Here is a 19,494-nt window from a genome sequence, read left to right on the forward strand (position 1 = left end):
TGAAGGCTGAGTAGCACCATTGTAGGCAATGATTCTCAGCCTAAGTGAACGGCCGAGCTAGGGGATGCTGAAAGCCTTCGAAAGCCAACTCAAAATGTCTGTAATGCTCCCACGCTTTTCCCGAGGAGGGTCATCGGCCTTCTCCGGCCATCACAAAGTTCGTTTATTAGATGATCGCTTCAGGTAAGGCTTCTCAAAATATCTCTGACGCACGGTGGTGCAGAACGGATCAAAGCACTGAGTTTCCCATGCCAGATTGGCATTTCAGCCGCTAGTTGGCGTTCTAGTATCGCGCGAGTCTCATGTTGGCGTGATAGCTCATGCAAATCAGGCTCACAGAGGTGAACGTCAGTACGAATCGACGACAATCAGGATATGGCTTGGCACCCAGCGAATGACGTGTAGAAGCCCAGGTCGCATGCCTTCAAATCGTGCGAGGATTAGATTCGAGTTGCAACCGGTACACGGGGTTAACAAATACATGCCAGGTCTCGAGGAGGACAAGTTACACGACTTGCCTTTGTGGTCGTGAGGATGATCAGAGAGACTGGTCCTCGCGACTCGGACTGCATTCTCACCGGAGGTTTGCCTACTCATGTCAACGAGATTGTACGAGCCAGAACTTGTGACCGTGTGGCCGCGTTGTGACATGGTGCCACCAGCATTCTTTGACGGCTCTACGTGATTTCAGCACAAAGCCTAGACAAGAAGCTCATCAACCCGTCTCCCAGTACTCTAACGCACATAAAAGTCGTACGTACGCCCGGATATGAGGACGACATGAGTAGTATGAAGCGCACCACTCTTACCCAGTTAAACGACACTCTTCCACTTTTCCACGGTTCTCCTGCCACCACCATGACTGACCAGGCCATCGACGTCTTCCGCCCCAACGAAAAAGAGACCCATATCTACGGCCCAACGGAAGGCTGGGCTGCTTGCCATGCCTTCCTCATCATTGTCACCACCTGGGTCGATAAAAAATGGGTTAAAGCCTCGGTGAAGGCGACGCTGGAATACGTCAAGCCATTGGAAGAGCCTGCAGCTGTCCCAGCCCAGCCATTAGCTGTCCCAGACAAGCCATTATCTGTGGACGAGCGAATGCGGATGGCTTTTAACCCAGCCACTGGGGCCCAGTCATTGAAGCCGCCGAGAATTCGCATATGGAAGGATTGTAAAGCAAAGGAAGCAATCGATACAAGAAGCGACAAGTCGGATGGCCAACTTCCAGTTGTCTTTGTTTTTAGAGCTGCAGTTCCAGAAGGCATGTGAAGGTTCACCTTCGGGAACTGGAAGGAAACGCCGACGTTCCCAATTCGGGCCGACTTGAAGGACGACGAGAGGTCCCGCAAGCAATACTTGGACGGTGAGAGAAAACCTCGCACTGGCTTCATAATGTGAGAAACACATTGTATTTGTGCTAACTGAACAATCTGTGCTAGAGAAAGGTGGTCTTGGGCGCTACCTAGTGATGGAAGAATCTATTTGGCGCAACAAGGATACCTTTTTGTTGGAGCTCAACCACTTTGGCGATGGATCCAAAGTTACCGCGACAGACCCCGGGAGACACGTCGTGATAGGATTCCCTTTGCACCGGTAGAGCTTCGCAATTTTTCCTTCACTGGACGGTCGGAGCCTTCCATCGGCCTAGCTAGAGTACGGTCTTCCTAAACTGTAGCTTATGATGCTGCTGGGTCGCAGGCTTCAAGTGCTCCGTAAGAACTCAACAATCTCCCTTTCTTTATCGTTATTAGTTCTTATGATGAGATTCCACAGTTTTAATTGTTTTGTCGCAAGAGATGCCACACGTGGCGCTTTGCTCCTTGCTCCTTGCTCTCTTGCTTTGGCTTTCCTTTTTCTTGTTACAGTCATTCCCTACAGTCAGTTTAGTAAATTCGAAAGTGCCAGCAAAACTGTTAAGCCGATTTATGGTCACAATTAAACCGGGTCGACTCAGAGTGTGATTCTGTGCCAAACAGTGCCAGTCCAGTCACATACCTAGTTCGCCCTTCGAAACTGATTCCTATTCTCGCCACTAGCATCACCGTCGCACAAGGTGTCCCGGATGCAGATCTTGACTCCGGAGCCGTACAAAGTCGTCAGCAATGGCTCAATAACTTGTTTCAGGTTGCGCTCTGTGTTGTTCCGCTCTGAAATGGATCGAGAAAAGTCTGGCCGTGAAGGCCACTCCAACAAGAACCTGCCAGACCTTGTCTGTGGCCATAGACTGTAGATGGATGCCCATCATCGAAGTTGAGAACTGCCTGGCTTTTCATCATGATACGCGTACAGGGCGTGACGTGAAAACATGGCCGTGTAACAACACACAAGTCCCACGGTCTATCAGTCGTCGAGAGCGACCTGCCTTTGTTCCTTAGTGTGACTTTGCAGTCTTCCAAAATGAGATTCCGCATTTCAGGAGGTTAGCACGCGGCTTCTTGACAAAGCTGACAGTGTCGGACAAGACGGCAGACTGTTTTGCTCGTTGCGTCGTCCCGAGGCGATGACAACCTCGTCCGTGGCACAGGACTAATGTCGTGCAGTGCTGCCAATACCGTACCAGAACGGGAGTAGTCTTTTTGAGCTGTAGAAACCATTCCTGGGTTCTTTTCAATGGATACCGAAGTTGTACCAAGAGCTTGCGCGTCCATCACAGCACAAAGCCGTGTAAATGTGATGGACACGAGCCTACCTCCAACGACCACTATGTAATGCTGTAGTATTTCAGAAAGACGTATTGGTGCGTGTACAGAATAGCGTCTGGATAAGGAGTAGGCAAGATAAAAAGGCATAAGAACCCAGTGTACATGGCCAAAGTCGACGCGCGAACTTCGGAAGTGTCTACATTCATGCATCGCCCCCCCTCACGATCTCCGGAACACGATAATTTCCACAGAACCCTCAAGCAAAGCCCAAACATGGCTGAGGTCCGTCCAGGTTCATCTAGCTCCAGCTCGATCCCAGCTACGGATCCCGGATGGATATCTGAGAGTGGTCGCCGGCGAGCCGTGCAACTGGATCCCATAGTCGAAGCGGGCACCATGGACGCCGTCTTCACCGTCCACCCGGACGGTTGGAGGCAAAGCCAGGACGAGTTCAAATTCACGGCGATTTTGACGAAATTGCCTGACTCAGACGTCAAGCAGAAGAAGTCCAAAAAGCCCAGGATGGTCGAGAGGCAGAGCACAGCCGTGGCGAAATGTCTCGAGGCCAATCGGATCGACGCCACGAATATCTTCATATACTATCGCTTCCGCGTCGACGCCGGGCTCTGGAAGTTGAGAATCCCCAACACGGACATCACAGCCACGATCAAGGTGGTCCCGACAGGGCACAATATACCCAGTAGGTTTCACTTTCGCGTGCTCTTCCCAGAACTTGGCTTGACTTCAACTTCTGTTTTCTTGGGTTGAGCTTTCGCTAACAGAGAACTGAATAGTCTCCTCGAGTGGCTCGAGGGCGCTTTATAATAAGGTTCTCACCAGCCCTATCTTTAATGAGGACCGTGAGAGAAAGGATACTCCTGCAGCTCGTACTAAGTTAGACGGGATTAAAGAAGAAGATGTTGAGGATTAGGAGAGTGACTACTACGGACTCACTCGGAAGCGAATAAATAGATAGAACTGGCCTTCAATGAAAACCTAATGTTCGAATGCCAATGTGCAACAAATATCCTCGGAGGGATGCTGGTCCTGAGACTCCTGGCCCCAGTTTTTCTTTTAGAAAATTGAGAAGGATTATGTTCAATCAAGTTGATGATGGGCGTGAGAACTGTGTCCGAGTCAAAGAACGTCTTGAAAGCCTCATGGGCAAGCAATGGATGACCTTCCTCCCAGATCGGAATGTCAATTGCCGTCGTGGAGTCAAGGCCGAGAATGTCATGGAATCTATCCTCCGCCGGTTGCTCAGGCCCATCGCCTGACTGCCAACATGCGCCGTACACTCGAGGTCCAAAGCTGTCTCGTGCTACATCCATGAAGGACATGCCCTTAGGCAATGGATACCCAAGATGTGTCTTTGAGGTCAAAAGCCCTTAGCGGCTCTTCTTGTCAAACGTCAACATTCCAAAGGCTTGTGTAACGCAGTTCATGCACACGTATCCAGCTCATTACAAAGCCATGTCACATGAACAGACGTAGGCTGTGTAACAGTTTCCCTGAGAAATTCAATTGTTGCCACTTTGCATTCTTTTACCACATGGTGTTGGGATCACTTGTGGTTGGCGAGACAGCCACTACTCTTTTTCATTCTGAACAGTCTTGACGAGTAGTACTTGTATCATTAGGCCAAACAGGTGCCTTGTTGAAGTGTTTTCTTGAAAGCCCCGTTTGCCCGGTGTTTCGTGCAACGGCAGGATCCTGGTTACATGGCACAGGTCAATGGGTGCCAACAGCGATTACGAGCTTGAATCTCTCTGGTTGTGTGGATAAATATCAAACGCAAGCTGCACATGCTTTTGACCAAAGACTCATATTACATGAGAATCAAATCTCACAGCACCTCCTAGCATCGCTCTTTCAACCCAGCAGTCTCTTCTACACATTGCAATCATGCCAGAATCCTCCAAAGGGACCGGATCGTCCCGGTCATCCAAAGTCGCCCAGAAGCCTGGATATGCCCAGCAAGGCCATTCCCTCCAGCAAGAGCTGGTGGTCACGGATCCTCAGAGGCCCGACGGGATCGACGAGGAGTTCTGGCGCTCCATGGTCAACTTCAACTCGGATATTGAAGAAGGTCCCTACGAGATCATCATCAGCTGCGACGTCGGGATGGACTGGCCGGGCCACTACCAGATAGTCTGCGAGGCGCTCATCACGAGGCTCGACATGGACCCCAAGACTGGCGTGCCCGTGCCGAATCCCCGGCAGCTGTCCAAGAGGCTGACAGGTATCGCGAAGAAGCCCCGGTCACAGCTGGATGAGGAGTACCAGGGTTTGGTGTTCATCGTCTTCCGGTTCCACTTTGAGAGCGGTGTTTACCAGTTCGACGTGCCTAGCTTCCAAAAGCAGGCCAGGATCAAGGTGCATAGGAAGGGCAGACTGCCCAAGCCGAGTAAGTGGGCTATGCCTCCTCTGGATATCTAGAGCGACAAGAGCTACGGCTTGCCCCCCAATGTTCCGTGTCTGCAGGCAGCTGATACAATGTCTTAGTGGTGCGCCGTTATGGGGGTCTGTATTACTTGCTCAAGCATGATCCGAATTTTTACGCCGAGTTCACTCAGGTGGATGTGGCTGAAACATATCGGCCGAGGCTTGAGGACTTGGCGGAGATGCCAAAGGAGAGCTCGAGCAGCAGCTCCGGGAGCGACTCTGGACGTCAGGCCCAGGGTCAGGGCAAGGGCAAGGGCGCAGTTGGTGGGGGAAGGGGTCAGAAGCCTGCCGCCAAGCTGACGGGCACTGGGCAGGTCAAGGCTGTGGACAAGGGCAAGGGAAAGGGCAAGGAGCAGGCCAAGCGTCAGTGAAGGACGGCTCATATGTTGAGGTGGAACGAGAAGGGCGGCGGTTTTCTCTGGAACTAATGGAAGTAATTGAACTAATCGGCAGTGGGCCTTGAGGTTTGGTGATTGCTGAGGGTCTATCCCCCAGTGTTAGTGTCCCTTCCTCCGTCGCCGTTGCGTGAATGTGCCCGCGGGGGCCGGCCCCACTGCCGGCCGCCAGCTCCGCGCCAGCTCCGCTCCGCTCCAGCGTTCCGCCCCCAAACTTCGACTGCATCATTCACTTTTTCAGTGGGTCCCCAGCTTTGGTTGCAACTGCGCGAGACCCTTCGTTTGCAATCATCACCACCTTGGCCAATGCAGCCACGCAACAGCAACCACTCCTTTCTCTGCAGAATCCTCAGATACGATTGACGGCAGCTCCACGGCCCAGCCCTCCCCCTCTTTGAATCACCTACCAACAGCACCACCTTGCCCCAGCGCCCAATCTCGCAAAAGCACAGCTCCCCTCCACAGCGCAACACGAGCCGGAACAGCCGTAGCCCTCTACGAAGCAATATCCTCCCCTCGCGCAGACTCCCAAGACAGCAGCAATGTCTCGCCAGGCCATTGTACGTCCCCTGCGCCCTTGTCACCCCTCGTTCACCACCTCGTGATCCCCGTCCGCTCGAGAAGCAATCACTAATCTCCCGTCATGCCAACTCCAGAGCGGCCAGCGCCACATCCTCCGCGCCCTCGCGCAATGGCCCAAAGACACAGTCCGACCACAGATCCAGTTCCAAGACATCCTGACGAAGCGGTTCGAAAATAACTCCCCTTCATCAACGCCATCATCATCATCACCATCATCACCATCAGCAACGTCCTCGTCCTCGTCATCAAAGGGCTCGACATCCTTCAACGCCGCCGCCGCGGGGACACCAACGACACCGACACCAGGCACCACGACGGCGGCGCCGAGGCAGCTCTCGGAAAAGGAGCTCCTGGCGCAGGCCAACGCGCTGTACTCGCTGCTCAACGATCGGTATAAGCGCAAGGTACGTTCCTCAGCTCTACCTCACAAGCGAGACGAACACATACACAAGCAGACACGGCAGGGCGGCACAGGCGGCCCCTCTCCCTCTCCCAACCTTTTCCCCCCTCCTACTCTCCCATCCCACGCCGTACCACTCCACAAGCTGCCTTTTTTGGATCAAACTAACAGGAACAATTTGGGGGCGCAACCAGTACCCCATCCAGCACGGCCTCCTCCAGCCCCGCAGCAAGCCGACGCACTTCACCGACCTGGTCCGCGAGCTCGAGGAAGGCCCCAAGCGGTCCTTTGTCGAGCGGTTCCTGGTCCGGATGAAGGGCCTCGTGCGGTATCAGTGAAAGTTCATATACGTCTTGTTGCGCCACTACCCGCGATGTTTCGTTCCTTCTCTTTGGCACTCCTCTTTGGGCTCTGGTGTCCCGCCCGTGTTCACGCAATTCTGGTGTTAGGACAGTCTCAGCCGTGTTCCGACTTAGCTATGCTTACGGAAGCGGATTTGATGAGCTTTGGAGAATAGCGGGGGAGAGAGATATGGTTGTAGAGGAACTGTTGATGGGACTGTGCGGAATGTGTCTTTGTACGATTTGTTGTACGATTGAAATATAATGACAGGTTATGAATAATCTAGCGAGACCTGTATTATGAAGCTATCAAATTCCCTTCCTTCTGTAAACTCTTGGCTGGCTACGTCGCCTCACCATTCGTACAAAGGTGCTGCGAGGGCTAGCCATGGCTTGCCACATCATCTCGTCGTATAACAACATACATGCCCCAAGTTTCCTGAAAAATGCCATTCGCAAGCGTCTCTGCATGTGCTGCTACATTTTCGGGGTATTCTATTTCTACAGCTCAGACCTTGCCTGCACACCAAGCCACCCTTGCCTATATGTACCGACCCTCCGGGTCCAGCTTGTTAAACAGCTCTATGCTCTTCTCGTACATTGTAAAGATGATGCCACCGCTCATGACCAATCGGGCCAGCCGGGGCATCGCACCGCTCCAGAATGTGAGAACACCTTCCTGCTTGAGGATCATGGCCGCACACCGCAGACTGCTGCCGCCATATATCTCCTTGGCCGTGGGTGTCTGCATACGCGTCTTGATTGTGTCGAGGGGCTGCGTAGTATACACGGTGATGGCGCCGGCCACACTGCCAATGCCAAACGTAGCCACGGTGCCGAGCTTCTCCCCTGGCGCCGTGTAGCTCTCAGCTAGTTGCTTCAGACTCGTGTAGCTGCCAAAGCGGACCGCACTGTTGGCGCTCTGCCGCGCCGCAGTGGGCACGAGACCCTGGAAAAAGCCGCGGATGCCGCGCTCGCGGGCGATGACCGGCACTGCGTGGAGGAAGCCCCGCAGCCGCGGCTTTGCCGACTTGCGGTCGTCGACGAGAGTGGTCTTGATCGATTCTGACGGGGTGACGGCAAAGAGGGATTCCGTGACACCAGCACCGAAGCCTGCCAGGACGTTCTTGGGCCCGCTGATCTTGCCGTCGGCGTCGGAGAGGAGGCGCTTGTACTGCTCAAAGGAAAGGAAGCGGATGGCGGCCTTGGCCGAGTTGCCAACGATGGCGGTCGTGCAGCCGGCGTACCACTGGGGACCAAACGGTGGCCAGGGGAGCTTCTTGCCGTCGGCGAGGTTGCGGTTTAATTGTGTCCGGGTCTTGGCGACTAAGTATTGCGGCAGTGGTCAGTCACGTTTCCTTGGCCATTGAGTTTGTGCCAACAAGCAGGCGCGCAAAATCAGTGTGGCAATCAAGACTCACAGTCGGCAGGGTATGTGATGGCAATCTCGACACCGCCCGCCAAGGCGCCGGCGAGGATGGACCGCATGGCGCTGGGCTTCTTGTTTGCCTGCGGGAAGGCATCTTGTCTGGGTGTCGCCGCAGTCGCAAGCGACGCAGCCGAGGTTGCCGAGGGGCTGGCGGACGACATGGCCTTGGGCGGACCAGGGACGACTGGCAATTGAAGTCGGGCGCAGGTGGCCGTGCGGAGACCTGGGGGCTTGTCGAGGGGAGTCGTGGTATGCAGCACGTGCAGACAGGATCGAAAAATGAGGCCGGCAGTCGGCACTAGAATCGATGGAGCATTGCATCACCAGCAGGAGCGATGGTCGGAGGCTGAGACCACAGAGAAGGTGCTGCAGGTGTCCGATGGCGGGGCGTTTCGTCCGGGACCAGGACAGGGCTCCCCTCCTGGTTGTCCACTACTGATCAGGTCCAAATTAATCCGGCCCAAGCCCCCCCACCAAAATTGGCTGCACAGTACTTGCACACGACAAAAGGCCACAGAACCGTCAAACGAGGTCAGAATCGAGTAGTAATTATTGCATTTTGAAGCTGGCGATGGCGGCTTCAATATTTGGTGTATCCTCCGCGCGCACGGGCCACTGCGCGAAGGCGACGGTCCATTGTAGTGAGGACCTTTGTGATCAGCCGTTCCGGCACTGCTGCCCACGCCGACTTCAAACACTCCTCAAATTGGGAGGTATCACCGTCGTTTCTTTTGAGGGCCATAATGTTTGGAAACAGTTTTACTAGCTGGCGCTTCATTGAGGCCCAAATGTGCTCAATTGGGTTGAGATCTGGCGAGTGTGCTGGCCAGTCTGGTAGTACCGCAATGCCCCTGACGGCGAGCCAATCCATAGTACTCTCTGCGCAATGAATTGCTGCATTATCCTGCTGAAATACCTGCCAATCGTCGTATATTGGGATGAAGCCATCGCGTAATGCCTTCTGATATCTCCAGGCCGTATAGCCCTTCTTTCGCTTGTTAGGATCTGGCTGCGGTTCGCGCTGCATTATCACCAACTCTGACCGGCACCCCACGCCGTTCTTCAGGTATATGGCACCCCAAACCATAATGGATAGGTTCGCCTTAACGTGCGATTTAAGGTTAACGAACTGGTCGTCCCATTTCTCGCTTGGGAAGCGGAATACCCATTGCGCGGGTGCGTTCGTGGAGTTCTGGCAGGACGACTCATCCGTGAAAATCACCTAGATCAAGTCAGGATAATCCCACCAACTTCACTTACACGTACCTCCTGCAATTCGTCGACTTTTGGTAGCCACTCTCTTGCAAATGCAAGCCTAGCTCTTCGTGCTTCTTTAGATAGCGGAATCCTCTTCTGAGCTTTCCACTTACGTAGCTTAGCTTCGTGAATGATGCGCTTTATAGATGTCTTGGAGATCTGGAAGGGCATGGCTTGTATGATCTCTGGCCACGTCGCTTTTCGCTTGCGTTTGACGATAGTTAGTACGCGCCTTCTCTGGGCATTTGTGAATCCATTGCGACCATTCCGAGGCGATTTGGCTAGGTTGCCGTTGTTTTTCCAGTCCGAGATAATGCGGGTGATTGTTGACTTGGAGGCCCGCGTAAGCTCGGCAATGCGGCGGTGCGTTACACCTGCGAAATGGGCGGCGCAGATAGCTGCTTTCTTCTTAGGAGTGAAATCCTGCTTCGGCAGCCTATCGGCGCACACTCCAGCAACAAAATCATCCATGATAACCTCAAAATGCGCTCGAAATGGTGGTTTTGAAGAAGGGAGGGTTTGCAGGTGGCGCGACGCGTTCGCGTCGGTGGGGTGGTTGGGCCGGATTATTCTGGGCCCCAACTGGTATCCATCACAGACTTGCATGCAGCATGCCACTGGCAACGGAGAAACACCCATGAGCGTATCGACAAGAGACATGGCTGCCAATGTACCCATTATGCGATGCCTCTTGACACACAAGGAACACGACATTGTCGTGATCATCGATCACGAGCAGCCTGGCGCCAAGCCGGGCAGGCGAAGATGGGGACGCCCAGATTTGATGGGAAAACACACAACGCAGCGACAGTCCCTCATGCTCTGGCAGCGCCCAACACGAGCCACGATGACAATTGACCTGCAAGCCATGGACGTCGAGGTATCCAGACCAAGGCACACATTTGGACCATCTTGTATTATGTGTCACGCTTGGCCATCCCGTCTTTTGGATGAAGTCATGCAATGTGGCTCGACCACCGACGCGCGGGCGCTTGGGAAGTGACAAATAGGGCCGGGATGATGCTGGTCGCGCAAGCCGCCAAACCTCTTGGATGACAGCACAGACGCATTGCCGGCAGAGACACGGGACAAACGCTTGCAACTGGCTGCCTGTCGCCGCTATTGCCGGCACCGCCCCAGAGCTGACGTAAGGTGGCCAGCGGGTACCACAGCAGGTCGGGCATGTGAGGTCCAGGCGGCTGCACTAAGGGCAGCTAAGACACCTGTAAGAGAGCTGCCTGCAGGGTCCAGCGCTCTGGAGGGTGTAGGAGGCCCGGCAGTCAGAGACTCTAAACCTGCAAGGTTTGGAGCTCGTGGGCCACACAGCCGTGACGGTGATCGCTAACGCAGCGGCTCCCGCCTGCTTGGCAGGGCCCGCCGCGCGTGACGTGTCCAGGCCGTCGTGATTGTCTTGTTATGCTTCGTCTTGGCAGCGGCTACTGCGCTCCTCCAGCACGTCTCTGTCAGCCTGTCCTACATACGATCCTGCCCTCGAGCCTCCTGTGCCACGGCACCTCAATCTCCCAGTCTCCATCACCGCCTCCTTGGGCTCCGGACCCTCGGGCGCCGCCTGACGTCGCGTGCGCCGCCCCCAAAGCAAGCCCAGCGGCGGAGCACCCGGCCGCCGGACGGGAATAGCAACAGCAGCCACTGAAGCATTAAGAACCGGGCCAAGTCCCCTGCATCCCATCCCGCCTCTTCCTGCGCTGTCGCCGCCTTTGTCTACAGTATTGCGTCTCGCTCCCATCTTTCCAGGCGCGACATCAGACGGCAACAATATCGCGTTGCACGTCACACAAGAGTGTCATCTCGTTTCTGTTGCTGCCGTCGATCAAGGTGGTTACAACCCCCACAGCCAGTTGGAGTCCTCACCGGGGGCAACGGCCTACGGCAACCACCACCACCCCACACACGCCCCTCTTCCTGCTTCTGTCTGGCTGCCGCCGCATCTCCAACATTGTCTTGTGAAAGCAACTTCAACACCAGTCCGGCGCTCACATTCGCCCGCGCCAGGACATGGCAGAGCACGTCGAGGCTCGCTCCCTCGCCTCGCTCAATCTCCTCGCTGCCAACCCCCCGCAGTATCCTTCTGCCCCTGTCAGCCAGCGGCAGGACCCCGTGGTCCTCTACATCTCCCGGGTCCCCGGTTCTCGAGGTCAGTCAACCAGCCTCCATTCACCCAGGCGCCTTTCTTCGTATTCGAGACTAACAATTCATCCAGACATCATACTCTCCACACAAAAGCCACAGCTCAAAAATGTCACTGCAGAGGACGTGGCACGCTCATTGTACTATGTGCATCTCAATACCCCCGAGGACGACCTGCTCATTCCAATCGAGCACAAGAGCGGCTCTCAGTCGCCCAGGTCAAGCTCAGAGAGCCAACCCATAAAGCGGAAACCACTGCCTGCTCAAGGACCTAGCCACTTGGGCACGGAGGTCGACCAGCTTCAACCTCAACCGCCCGTTCAGCAGCCACCTGAAGCCGGCCCTGCCAAGGTGTATGAAGCCTTTAACCCTAATGATGACACGTCTCAGTCGATGCCACCGCCGCCTCCTCCACATCTAGACCATTCGCACATATCCAGTGGTGGTCAACAAGCCCTTGTTCCGTTTGCACCAGTCTCAAGGAAGCCGGTCCCGTCGACCGCATCTACTCACCAAGCAGCGCGGACATTGCAGCCACAAGCTGCTGAAGAACCTAACCCGCCTCTGCCACCAAGGACCTATCTCACTTCCAGGTCGCCAAGTCCAGACTCGAGACTGGCGCCACCACCATTCAGCAGCCGGCCTGCATCGCCATCGAAAAGAAGAAAAAGAAGCCGTTTGCGCCTTTCTCGCTAACTCTGATCCGGCGCGACCCGACTCAGGGCCAGCAGTGGAACGTCGGGCAGGTGGCATCGTATCAGCTGGACGATCTAGAAAATCTCGACCAGGAAAACCCCGCTGCACAGTCATCACCCTCAATCAGCATCCACCTCGAGACATCAGGCTATGCCAAATTCCGGGGTATGCCTACTCGCCCAAGCATGAGTAGCGCAGACGTGCGCAGGAGCTTCGACGGCCGGCCAGGAAGTTCAGGTGGGGTCTTTCTCAATGCTCCGGGGCACAATCCGCCAGTCCCATCGCTTCAAGGGGGTTTCGACCGTGAAGTCATGATGTCCTACACCCCATCGTTCACGTCGAATATCCGGAATCTTTTCGGCCGTGAGCGTAAGAGCTCCAAAGGTGCCGATGACGCGCCCTCCACGATGCCTCAGCAGGTAGTGCGGCCTACGCATAGCAGAGAAGCCAGCACTGGTTCTGTGACGTCGTTTTTCGGCGACTTTGATGGCGCCAAGCCGGTCATTACCAAGCCAGGGCCTGGTCTGCGGCCGCGCGGTTATGTTTTCATAAGTCCGTGGGACGGTCGGTGCGAGTTCGTCACGGGCAATGCCGGGCGCACCCTCCGTTGCAACCACATTCTCCCACAAATGGGTGGAGGCGCTTACAACCCGCTCGTGGACGGCGACGATAGCGAATCTGGGAACGGCTGGCCCGTCAGCGGGTTCGGCGGCGGCCCAAACAATGCCAACAGCAGGAAGAATCGCAACATCCGCGCCGTCAGCGAGCTGCGCTTCAACCTGCCTAGCAGCGAGCTTTTGAACAGCAGGGAGAAGCGCGATCGGGCGCGGAGTCTCGAGGGCGGTGCGGCGCGGGCCAGGGACCAGCTGCAGAGCCAGTTCAGCAAGGTCGTCCAGAGCATCGAGAGTCACACGAACGGGCAAGGCGGTGGCGCCAATGGCCCGTTTGGCAGGAGCGACTCTGACGAGGATTTCTACGATGAAGATGGACGCCTGAACATGAGCTTGGGTCAGGAGAAAGCTGGCGGCGGCAACCGCGGGAAGAGAGCCAAGATGGGCAAGCTCATCATTGCCGAGGACGGGCTGAAGATGCTGGATCTCGTCGTGGCTGCCAACGTCGGCATATGGTGGGCCGCCTGGGAGAAGACGTCGTGAAGGAAGAAATATCGGATGAGGAACGAGAGATGAGAGAATAGCCGGTGGTAAGCCGAGAAGGATATCATGGTAGGGATACGGCATAGCTCATGATGATTTATTTGGCATGCGGAGCACGGATTGGATCATGATTCCTAGGTTCGTTTGGACTTGCCATATGACGGGGCATAATGCTTTGAGGAAATCGGCAAGAAGAAGCGACAAAGGCCTAAGCAAGACTTAGCAGTCAAAGTGTCATAGCGGAATACCATAACCCAATGCAAAGTCTGGGGGAAATCCCGCGGTCGGTCGCACATATTCCACTGGTGTAACTAGTTTAAGCAGCACAGCATTTCTGCACTGTCTGCGTCTCCCTCTAAGCGAGTTCTCGGTATCTGCGTGATAAAGATTCGAAGCCGTTTGAGGTTCAGGTCACAAGGCATAGCGTCCCAAGGTTCGTTGCAAAAGCAACCTACATCACTCACACACACACACACACACACACACACACACGACACGACCAGGTAACCAGTGCGGAACATATGTACATTGACATTCAATCCCCGTTCTCGGTGTTCTGTCCTAGCTACAACCCAGAGCTTGCGTACTCTCTCGCTGCCCCAGGGACAAGAAGGAAAATGAGGAATCCCAGCCTGCCACACAAGGAAACCCTCTGACGCTCTTGGCCATTTTACTTGGTCTGGTTAGCGGGCGTGACGGCATATGTTGGCCGCACGTATCTACGGCAGTTGCAAGTAGCAGGTTAGTACATCTGTTGAACAGAAGAGAGCATCACGGACCGAAGTTCTGGGCTTGGTGGTCGTGGAAGTCACGGGTAACCCAGGCTTCGATCAAGTGTGTGTGTGTGTGTGCGTGCTGTACAAGGGAAGGGAACAGAAACATACCTGTCAGAGTTGTACACGCGCATGTTCTCGCCGAGCAGTTCCTTCTCGCGGGCCTGGTCGGCCAAGTGTTTCCGCACGAGGTCGCGGTCCTCCTCGGCCTGCAGCATGGGGATCAAGTGGATGCGGGACCACATCTTCTCGCGGGCGAGCTCACTATCGCGCAGGAAGCGAGGCTGGTGTCAGCTAAACAAAAACCAAACAAAAAATCCCTGGCCAGAAACCCTTTTTTGCGCTGCGCCGGGCATTTTGAGGAAGGGGAAAAGGGCAACGTACTTCTGCTCGCTGATGCCCTGGCCGAGCTTGTAGAATCCGTAGATGCACACCGCGCCCATGCCGAGAAGCCAGGTGCCGGGCCGCAGTCCGGGGGCGGGCAGGTTGCGCTGTAGGAAGAATCGATGTTAGCACCATATGCGCACGGCTGCCTCAAAAGTTTCCCATCGCGACATGGTCTGCCTGTCCGTCCGCTGCTCCTCCGAACATCCCTCGATTCCAAACACATCTGATCGTGCGGTCTGGCATTGCCGTTGCCTAGGGCTGACGAAGGCATTGCTCTCAGACGTGGCGGCGTTTGTGCATGCAGTCCCGAGTCCGCCAGATGGTACTCCTCTTCGCACTCTGCATACAGCCACACTACTCGGACTGCCGTTCCACAAGGCACCTTATGCCAACGCGGTCTGAAACCCGTGCCGCCCGCCGGGGTTTCGAAATGCTCTGTTCATCCTCGTCCTCGTCCAAGATGTGCTGATAGCAGTAATTCCGCTCATGGTCCTCTCGTGTCCTGCGCGAAAGTGATGGCAGGTCGCAGAGCAAGCCTGCCCTCCTTTTTGCCCATCATCCATCGTAGTGATTCGCTAAGCCACATGCGCTCCTCGGTCGAGCGCTTTGTATCCTTTGCAGCTTGGCGCAGTCGTCGCATCGAGTCGTCGAAGTCGTCCAAAATCGTGTTCATACCTCCCCCAGTCTTGGTCGTCCTCGCCTGCGGTCCTACTTTCTGTTTGCATGATTTCGTCGGATTCCGCTGCCCATCCGCGGTGCTCGTCAAGACCTTCCGCAAGCATCTCCCCCCCTCCCCCTCCCCCTCCCAAAGCAGCCAGACCCCGACTCCCAATCCCGTCTTCGAACAGACCAGACCAGACCAGACCATCGCTCCCACCATCCAATGTCCCCCTCCTCAACGCCAAAGAATCAAGGAGACCACCAAAAACTAACCTTGTACTGCACGGGGCCGTAGCCCCCGATGGGGGGCATATCCTGAGGCATCTTGTCGATTTTTCTTCCTCGTCTCTTTGGGCGGGACTACTCGTGCTATCGAATCGCCGCGGGGGGAGTCCGGCCGCTCGGCTTGTCGTCAGGACTATTTGACCTGTTCATTCATTCATCAGCGAATTGTTCTGCATCCGCATTGCATTCCCAACCAAGGGCATACCGACGACACCGGGGGAGGAAAGAATGGGCAAGCTCAGCGCTCGCAAGACTGTAGGCTGGACGGTGCGGGATAGAGCCTGCAGCGAGCGCAACCAGGGAGGCTGCGACATGAAGGAAATGAGGGAGGGGCGAGAGGCCTGGACTTACCCGACTTCTTGTCTCGTCCGGTCACACGGGGGGTAACTCGGTTGTCGTTGTTGTTGTCGTCGTTGATGCTCCGTCGAGTTGCGCTTTCAATTGACGTCGCCGCGATTGGACGTTCAATTGGAGGACCCGACTGCACTGGAGGAGCTCTGCCAGTGGCTGCAAGGGTGTGATAAAGTGGGGGGCACCCGCCTTCATGTGGATCGGGGCGGAAAGAAATGCATTATGTCAGCACTCACAAGTCACGTGCGATCAAGAGCCTCACACGGCATACATGGTGTATGACGCCTACAAGGTACCCTGTCCGGGCAGCATTACTACGAGGAACGTGCCTGTTCTGAGTCGCTGGGGGACGAAGAAACTACATATCAAATGTGCCGACGGAGAATGAATTTCGCTATACGATGCCGCAACGCTCCTGTTGTAAATACAATAAACTGATATCTCAGCGCCGTAGATCCCACCTTAAACCCCCCAAAAACTCCTCAAAAGCCCTGATGCTACAGCAAGCCTTAATTGCAAACATGACTGCTTTTGGCCAATGACAAAGGGTATCATGCCCGACATTGTACATGCAGGTAGTCCTCCTGTATTCTTGAAGACCGGTCAGCGTAACTTGCTGTACGCAGTAAAGACCCCAGTGGGTTTCAGTCGTCCTCGTCCATCGCGGCCGCAAGCTCGGCTTCGAGCTCGGCTTCCAGGCCGTCAATGTCGTCGTCGTCGTCATCCTCCTCTGGCTGCCCTGCGGCTCCTGTAGGCTCTTTGCTCGAAGATTCTGCTTCGCCTGATGCCCCAGCAAGATCCGCCTCGTCGTCATCTCCGGTACCCACTGGAGTAGGCAGACTGTTGCTTTCAGCGTCGTCCTCGCCAGCATTGTGCACGTTGCGTAGACCAGTCGTCCTAGTCTTGGCGATACGCTGCTTCTTTGCTAGCAGGCTCTCCTCGTCGCCTTCGTCGCCGTCGTATTTACGTTTCTTGTTGGAATCATCATCGGTGTCAAACCCACGATCGATACTCTCAAGGTCGGAGTCGTCCATATCTGAGCCAAGCTCGTCCTCGAGCTCTTTGGTGATGTCGTCCCAGGTGCTCCGTTTAAGCGCACCGGGGCTTTTCTCTCCGTCCTCCAGTTCCGCCGGCATGACGTCGGACAGATCCTGGTCATCTGCTCGGTCTTCCTCGTCAAAGTCCGCGTCTCCATCGTCGTCATCGTCGTCATCCTCGTCAGCATCTTCCCCCTGCTCGTCTTCAAATAGGTGCTGACCAGATTGGACGACTGTGATTCGTGGTTGAATGGGCGTCGGGACAGTGCCATTGGCATCATCCACGGAGGCACGAGCTGCGACCACACGATCTGATGGATGTACGTCAATCATGTACGGCGTCTCGTCTAGCTTTTCCCACTGCGCTATCGAGTCAGCCAGCCAATTCTGGTTGACAATCTTGATAGACGGTATCCGAGCAGCCTGTTGCACTTTCTGCGTTCGTGGACGTGAGCTGCTGATGACAAGATGTGTAACGTCGCTGGTGATGCGCGTCCTGATCTCAGTTCCGAAGCTTTCTGCTTGCATCCCAATTTCTGTTCTCCGAACATCTGCGCCGAGGGGCACAAGTCCAGAGAGGACAATTTTAGTGCCTCTGAGGACGCGGGACTTGAGGAAAGTAAGAATCTTGCCCGCATCGGGGATCAGGTCAGGGGCAATGTCGTCGACCCGGTGGTTCGTAGCGCGTGCGTCGAGTTGCTCAAAGAAGGAATGGTGCAAGCTGGCCAAATGCTTCTCCAGGTGTATCAACTCTTGGTCGTCATCTCGTAGAAGGTTGTGTCGATGGTGCTCTGCCTCGCCATTCGATGACGGTTGGGTGTCGTCCTTGTGTTCTGATGCCTCCTTCTCCGCTTCTTCGTCCTCCTTGTCCAGTTGCTTCTGCAGGTGTAACAGGGGTCTATCGGTGAGCTGCTTCTCCAAGCTGCGTTCTTGCTCCTCAGCTTGTAGTTGCAGAATCAGGGTTTCGTCGCTGCTTGCCGCCATCACCTTTTCGTGCTCCGCAATCTTGGACTTGGTGCTCTCTGTGCTTTCTGTGGACTCAAGCGTTGGGGGCACCTTGGGGGTGAGCTCTGGCAAGGGCGAGGGCGCGATAATGTCTTCCCGCTTTGGCAAGAAGCTGGAGTTGATGTCACCTATGCCCTTGAAGAAGTCGTACGGCGTAACCTTGATGAGATTTGAGCGATTCTGGGGCCAGACGTCCGCTCGGTCGTCGATCACAACCACCATGTTTGTGCTGACGGGAAACAGCCGCTGTAGGCTCTTGGCAGTCATGCTACCATTTTCGTCTCTGCTAATAACCCGGTTGCCGAACAATTTCTGTGTCGGGTCTACAATTTTGGCAATATTGAGGGCGTACGCACGCGTGCCCATCGTATACACGTGGAGCTCAAATAGTTCTGCGACGCGCTCAAGAAACTCCGCCAGTCCTGGTCGCATCTTAATGTAGTACCAACAACCACTGGCAAGTCCTCGGGGACCGTCATCGAGCTGGAAACTCCTGACCTCTTTGACGGCTTCGTAATTGGGGTTTGAGGGGTCGCGTTGCCATTCGCCGACTGTAGGCTCGATACAGGCATGAATGATGGTCTGGTCGAGATCCACTACCAGGCTCAGTTTGCGGTCTTTGAGCAGGCGCTTCTGCAATGCCATTTCGGCTCTGATGGCCTGGTCGGAGCTGACCGTGAGGGAAACGTTGTCGTGGACCATGGCGACTGTGGCGCGAGATGTGTCGAGCTGCTCGGACGCATAGTTGGCCTCCTTCATATCCTTGCCGCAAATGGCGCACAAGCCGGCATACTGGACTTCGTGGCTGCACGCCTCTTCTATGGTGACCAGCTGTTGGTCGTTTTCGATGACCTCACCGTTCTTGACTCGCCACTTCAGGATGCGTCCTTCGGCAGGGCTGTCCCACTCGGCGTAGCCCGTCTCAATGTCGACGCGGTCTTGGTCGTATTCCTGATGGATGACTCTCTTAAACTTGTAGCTGTACTGGAGCAGGGGCTCTTTCTTCGAGATGTCGTCTCCGACATTTTTTAAGATCTTGGTGATGGTGATCGGGTAGGAGAGCGCAGCTCCAAGCTTGAGTGTTTTTCCCATCCTAGACCTCGACTCGGTCACGCTAAGGGTGACATGCGTGAGAGGTTTGTTATCTGGCAGAGACAAGGGAGTCCGAGATTAGCATATGTGCGCTAGGTACTATTCTGGATTGTGTTTGAAGTGGTTCGTGACAGCGGGAATGGTGCTTGTCATGATACGCTCGTGAAGGGAGCCAAAGCAATCATCCAACCGTGTTGGAGGGTCACATTCTGGGATCCTTGTTTGCCCAAACTCACCTGTGCGATTTCTATATTGAGGTCGGGAGTTGGGTGGTCGCAATGGAAGACTGTGTACAAGCGAGCGACGGAAGCTGTCGCATGGCCACGCCAAGCAAGCGCGCTCTGTCAAACACTCTGGCTGAGCTGGAGGTCCGACACGGTACAGAGAGAATCGAGGGTTGGTAGTCCCTTGT

At 55.2% G+C, this 19,494-nt stretch overlaps 7 protein-coding genes across 7 annotated transcripts; 4 read left to right on the forward strand and 3 right to left on the reverse strand.

The window, feature by feature from the left end:
- Nucleotides 1-2,918: 2,918 nt before the first annotated feature.
- Nucleotides 2,919-3,576, forward strand: B0I36DRAFT_368175 (uncharacterized protein; the record flags this gene model as incomplete). The annotated part of the gene is made up of 2 exons (XM_046159579.1): nt 2,919-3,345; nt 3,440-3,576. 2 exons carry the CDS (start codon nt 2,919-2,921, stop codon nt 3,574-3,576), a joined length of 564 nt encoding a protein of 187 aa, XP_046006399.1.
- A 974-nt stretch (nt 3,577-4,550) lies between these two features.
- B0I36DRAFT_354443 (uncharacterized protein) lies at nt 4,551-5,461 on the forward strand (the record flags this gene model as incomplete). The annotated part of the gene is made up of 2 exons (XM_046157318.1): nt 4,551-5,052; nt 5,151-5,461. The coding sequence occupies 2 exons, from the start codon at nt 4,551-4,553 to the stop codon at nt 5,459-5,461; spliced, it is 813 nt and encodes a 270-aa protein (XP_046006400.1).
- Nucleotides 5,462-5,726: 265 nt separating this feature from the next.
- On the forward strand, nt 5,727-7,099 carry B0I36DRAFT_388397 (uncharacterized protein). The gene is made up of 3 exons (XM_046161244.1): nt 5,727-6,045; nt 6,142-6,471; nt 6,662-7,099. The coding sequence occupies exons 1-3, from the start codon at nt 6,028-6,030 to the stop codon at nt 6,803-6,805; spliced, it is 492 nt and encodes a 163-aa protein (XP_046006401.1). The 5' UTR covers nt 5,727-6,027; the 3' UTR covers nt 6,806-7,099.
- Nucleotides 7,100-7,349: 250 nt separating this feature from the next.
- Nucleotides 7,350-8,398, reverse strand: B0I36DRAFT_253594 (putative tricarboxylate transporter mitochondrial carrier protein; the record flags this gene model as incomplete). Its single annotated transcript, XM_046150767.1, has 2 exons — nt 7,350-8,134; nt 8,230-8,398. 2 exons carry the CDS (start codon nt 8,396-8,398, stop codon nt 7,350-7,352), a joined length of 954 nt encoding a protein of 317 aa, XP_046006402.1.
- Nucleotides 8,399-11,510: 3,112 nt separating this feature from the next.
- Nucleotides 11,511-13,492, forward strand: B0I36DRAFT_368179 (uncharacterized protein; the record flags this gene model as incomplete). Its single annotated transcript, XM_046159580.1, has 3 exons — nt 11,511-11,649; nt 11,716-12,101; nt 12,218-13,492. The coding sequence occupies 3 exons, from the start codon at nt 11,511-11,513 to the stop codon at nt 13,490-13,492; spliced, it is 1,800 nt and encodes a 599-aa protein (XP_046006403.1).
- Nucleotides 13,493-13,953: 461 nt separating this feature from the next.
- B0I36DRAFT_335365 (GRIM-19) lies at nt 13,954-16,089 on the reverse strand. The gene is made up of 5 exons (XM_046155464.1): nt 15,949-16,089; nt 15,586-15,739; nt 14,650-14,756; nt 14,377-14,529; nt 13,954-14,211 (listed from the first exon to the last, which is right to left on the reverse strand). The coding sequence occupies exons 2-5, from the start codon at nt 15,634-15,636 to the stop codon at nt 14,163-14,165; spliced, it is 360 nt and encodes a 119-aa protein (XP_046006404.1). The 5' UTR covers nt 15,637-15,739; nt 15,949-16,089; the 3' UTR covers nt 13,954-14,162.
- A 662-nt stretch (nt 16,090-16,751) lies between these two features.
- Nucleotides 16,752-19,082, reverse strand: B0I36DRAFT_202836 (uncharacterized protein; the record flags this gene model as incomplete). The annotated part of the gene is made up of 2 exons (XM_046148791.1): nt 16,752-17,218; nt 17,294-19,082. Coding segments are annotated over 2 exons (2,256 nt in total), but the record flags the coding sequence as incomplete, so codon positions are not given.
- Between the last annotated feature and the right edge of the window lie 412 nt (nt 19,083-19,494).

Source organism: Microdochium trichocladiopsis (assembly GCF_020744255.1).
Source record: "Microdochium trichocladiopsis strain MPI-CAGE-CH-0230 chromosome Unknown B0I36scaffold_11, whole genome shotgun sequence".
Taxonomy (NCBI): Eukaryota; Fungi; Ascomycota; class Sordariomycetes; order Xylariales; family Microdochiaceae; genus Microdochium; species Microdochium trichocladiopsis.

Excerpts from the sequence above, each read along its gene's own strand:
- B0I36DRAFT_388397 (XM_046161244.1), top strand. Across the intron at positions 6,472-6,661 it reads ACGATCGGTATAAGCGCAAG|TACCCCATCCAGCACGGCCT; the intron begins GTACGTTCCTCA and ends GGGCGCAACCAG.
- B0I36DRAFT_335365 (XM_046155464.1), bottom strand. The coding sequence starts at position 15,636 with ATGCCTCAGGATATGCCCCCCATCGGGGGCTACGGCCCCGTGCAGTAC. Across the intron at positions 14,757-15,585 it reads ACGGCCCCGTGCAGTACAAG|CGCAACCTGCCCGCCCCCGG; the intron begins GTTAGTTTTTGG and ends TTCTTCCTACAG. Across the intron at positions 14,212-14,376 it reads CGCGTGTACAACTCTGACAG|ATACGTGCGGCCAACATATG; the intron begins GTATGTTTCTGT and ends CAACTGCCGTAG.